This window comes from Micromys minutus, assembly GCF_963924665.1.
Source record: "Micromys minutus genome assembly, chromosome: 1".
In the NCBI taxonomy this organism is placed as follows: Eukaryota; Metazoa; Chordata; class Mammalia; order Rodentia; family Muridae; genus Micromys; species Micromys minutus.
Window position 1 is genome coordinate 61,362,028 of NC_137969.1, and position 4,493 is coordinate 61,366,520.

The following is a 4,493-nucleotide window of genomic DNA, read 5'->3' on the forward strand; positions in this document are numbered from 1 at the left end:
TTTAAAGGGGCTTGCCATCTTTACTACAGAACAACAATCCCTTTTCCAATGGAATCCTTTACAGCATTAGGGACAGATGGCTTTAGTTGGGACATTCACCCTTTCAGTGTCTTTCCTTTCCACATTTAAAATATTTTCCCTTTTCTTTTAAAGGCTATCATAAAGGCCTGGGCAAGGGAAGCAACCGTCCGGAAAGCCATCCCAATGTCTTGAGTGGCAACTATCCATTTATCATAATGTCCATTTTTCAAAACCTAGCCATGTCCTAAGGTCATGCTTTCCCAACTTAGGCTTTTAAGGGGGATTCTCTAACCATGGAATCATGGGTTTTGCGTTCTAAGCTCATTGTTGTTCTAAGAATGGAGTCAGAGAGAGTTTCCCTCAGTATATGCCAGAGGAAGAAAAACAAGGAATCACCATCTTGAAATGGAGAAGTGGGGGTCAGGACAAGTATATGATCCCAGATCTGAAGGGCATAAAGGCATACTTGACCAAAGTGCCCCAGAGGTTGGGTAGCCTGCTGTGCTCCTGTGGAGAAGTTACTTTGACCCACAAGCTCATTGAAGCCCCAAGAGATATTTTGTTGATTTTGATTTTTCCCGATCTGTTAGAGACTCCCTCTCTATACCAGCCTCCCATTGATTGAACAAAGGGCTAGGCAAGGAGGACTGACAAGTCACACCAGTCCTGTGGTGTATTAAGGACGGCACAAAGGCTCAGGAAAATGGATTTAGTCCAAGGTGCATGAATACCATTCTTTCATGCCAGTTTTAATTAATTGACTTGATAGATCTAGGGGCCAAGAGCGAGTGGGTTGAACATTAACAGGGGAATCCAAGGTGCTGTTTGCATTGCAGGCAAGTTTGAAGGAATCTCTAATCTGGCATAATTGTTGGGTGGTAGTTCATAGGAGGACAGAGGCATGAAGCCTTCAAGAGTTTTGTAAGTGTTCATAGCCGCTGAGGCCGGAGGGACATAAGGCAGCAGTGGGGGTGGGGGGGGGGGTAAAGAGAGTGGGTGTTGGTGGTGTTGGTGGTGTTGGTGGGTGAGGGGTTATTTTCTAATAAGACTAACAAAACTCAAGACACTGATGGGCTTTAAGTAGTTGTTCTTTCCCAGAGTTTCTGTGGGACTTCAGCATCCTTGGATTTGGGTATTTGTGAGATGCTGGATTCCATGCCCAGAGCTATGCGGAAGATGACCATAACTCGGAAAGCATAACAGATCTAATCATAAAGGCTAAAACTTGGGCTGGAGAGATGGCTCAATGGTTAAGAGCATTGACTGTCCTTCCAGAGGTCCCAAGTTCAATTCCCAGAAACCACATGGTGGCTCACAGCCATCTGTAATGAGAACTGGCGCCCTCTTCTGGCCTGCAGGTGTATGTGCAGGCAGAATGGTGTATACATAATAAACAAAGCTTTTTTAAAAAAGCTAAAACTTTTATATCTCTGAAGAACCTAACAAGCACTCTGCTCCAGACACCTAGACACACACAAAATTAAGTTTTTCAAGAACACAGTTGTGCAGGACCTTTATCACGCTTGTTTTCAGGACATGCAGTGTCTATCAAAAAGTAGAAATGATATAGAAGACATGATCTACAAAATGGGGTCTTGTGATCAATGAGTTTCTGCCAGCTGAGGTGACTTTGGAAGCAGAGCTGTGATCTTTCCAGATGCCGCAGCAGGAGCATTCATTACATTAAGCAGTGTAAGTGGCTTCATTCATGGAGTGAGCACATGAATGCCCACATTCAGTAGCATTCACAAAGTGTGGGTTGGAATTCAGTTTCTGCTAAAGATGTCCTCTAGCCTTCAGGGAGAGAATGAGGAAATGAATGCCGAGATGCATTCTAGCCTTTGAAAGAACAGAATTCAAGAACCATGCATGGTAGCGTAGACCTTTAACCCCAGAACTCTGGGGCAGAGGCAGGTAGACTTCTGTGAGTCTAAGGCAAGCCTGGCCTCAGACCAACCAAGATTACATAGAGAGACTTAGTGTTAAAAAGAAAAAAGGAAAGAAAGTAAACAGAATTCATACCAGATGTATTCTGTTCTTTGGATTTGAATACAGTCCACCCAAGCAGATACATGTAAACTGCTGACCCTTTATAGCCCCTCTTTGTTTTTGCTTTACTCAAATTTATGGTAATGATTACTTATCTCTTTGGAAATTTCATATAAATTTAACTGAAAATGAGATAGAATTCCATAGTAATTTTAAAAATTCATAATACAGTTAGACTTTATGGAATTACACTATCATGGTCTATTTTATATACCTATAAAATCTCACACTACTGGATTACATGGGGGTTAGAAGTTATTACAAGGTTACATTGTTGCCTACATGGTTGTAAAAGCTGAATGAGGATTATGATGTGGTTTAAATGTTTATGTAAAAATTCACGTGACAAAGCTGACTAAAGTAGCAAACTCCCCACAAAGATACTGTGGTAGCATTTTTATCCAAACGTAACACAGAACTGGCTGTTGGACACATCAAACAGAAGCTGGGTGGCATTTTGATTTCAGTTTCAGTGTGCTATAAGTGCAAAGTCCTTAAAAATAAGAGCTAACAATGAAAGCATCGCAAAGCATTTCTGGTGGGGTTTCTTATACATTCATATCAAACATTATCCAGATACAACTATTGGTTGTATCTTTAATATATGTACAGTGATTTTTAGTCTCCAAACATACCCCAAGAAAATTATCAGATTTAACTCTCTGGAAGTATACCCAATTTTGTTTGTTCGTTTTTTGAAACAGGGTTTCTCTGTGTGGCCCTGGCTGTCCTGGAACTCACTCTATAGGCCAGGCTGAATTTGAACTCAGAGATCCACCAGCCTCTGACTCCCGAGTGGGATTAAAGGTGTGCCACCATGCCTGGCATATATCTGAGTTTTAATGATAAGGTATTTTAATTTTGACAACTTATATGTCACCTATTTCAAAGAGAAGTTTCACATAGTGTATAATACACGTTCAGATAACTGTGTCTTTATAAAACGTATGTTTAAGACCAATGTGTTTAGCGGGAGGGAGACGGCCGCAGCATGGCGGCTGGCAGCGCACCGCCCTGCCCTCTGCCTTCCTGTCGCAGCCGCCCGGACCCTCTGGTCCGCGAGTGCTCGCTGTGAGCCCTCCGCGCACCAGCCCGCCGTCTGCCCGCCCTCCTTCCCTTGTCGCCTCTGCCAGCCCCGGGGGGGGGGGGGGGGCGGCCGGGTGCACTGCGCCCACCCGCCGGGGCCCTGGGACCATGGAGGACGTGAAACTGGAGTTCCCCTCGCTCCCGCAGTGTAAAGACGACGCCGAGGAGTGGACTTACCCTATGAGACGAGAGATGCAGGAAGTTTTGCCCGGATTGTTCTTAGGCCCATACTCTTCTGCTATGAAAAGCAAGCTACCCATACTGCAGAAACATGGCATAACACATATAATTTGCATACGGCAAAATATTGAAGCAAACTTTATCAAACCAAACTTTCTACAGTTACTTAGATATTTAGTCTTGGATATTGCTGATAATCCAGTTGAAAACATAATACGTTTTTTCCCTATGACAAAAGAGTTTATTGATGGAAGCTTACAAAATGGAGGAAAAGTTCTTGTCCATGGGAATGCAGGTATCTCTAGAAGTGCGGCCTTTGTTATTGCATACATCATGGAGACATTTGGGATGAAGTACAGAGATGCATTTGCTTATGTCCAAGAAAGGAGATTTTGTATTAATCCTAATGCTGGATTTGTCCACCAACTTCAGGAATATGAAGCCATCTACTTAGCAAAATTAACAATACAGATGATGTCACCACTCCAGATAGAAAGGTCTTTATCTGTTCATTCTGGTACCACAGGTAGTGTGAAGAGAACACATGAAGAAGAAGATGACTTAGGAAACATGCAAGTGGCAACCGCACAGAACGGCTGACCTGTGAGGACCGTTCACTGCACAGGATTGCTGACGTCACATGGGTGTGAGCTCCACCTAGAGAGGAGAGGATCCTGGTGATGGTAATAGAAATGGAAAACACACAAATACTTTCTTTTCAATTATACATTGCTTCCAGACATGTTTCTCTGCAACTTGTTGAACAACACTTTGGGATGTTGGACTTCTGCAGTAGATGGCACTGATGGGTGATGGGGTTTACTTTAAAAAAAAAAAAAAAAAACTTTATGGTTTTATTATAAACCAAGACTTTTGGACTTGCAAAGAGGTATTATTGCAATAATGCACTTTCCATACTTGAAATTTATTTGTATAATACAAAGTTATTACTTTAAACAAAATACAAACTAGGGGATTTGTTGATAGATTTTTGGATAATTTATAACAAACAAATTTCCTAATGTTTCCTAAAAAGTCATTTTGTGTTATATATATTACATTTTAAGTAATTTTACAGCTCAATTTTATGATGGAGCCTCTTACAGAAACATTAACAAAATGTAGAATTCGTCCACATTTTTTTAGTATAATTCAGT

At 41.8% G+C, this 4,493-nt stretch overlaps 1 protein-coding gene across 1 annotated transcript; it reads left to right on the plus strand.

The window, feature by feature from the left end:
- Positions 1 to 3,107: 3,107 nt before the first annotated feature.
- LOC308419964 (serine/threonine/tyrosine-interacting protein) lies at positions 3,108 to 4,244 on the plus strand. The gene has a single exon (XM_080915910.1). It carries the CDS (start codon positions 3,265 to 3,267, stop codon positions 3,934 to 3,936), a length of 672 nt encoding a protein of 223 aa, XP_080772036.1. The 5' UTR covers positions 3,108 to 3,264; the 3' UTR covers positions 3,937 to 4,244.
- The last annotated feature ends 249 nt before the right edge of the window (positions 4,245 to 4,493 follow it).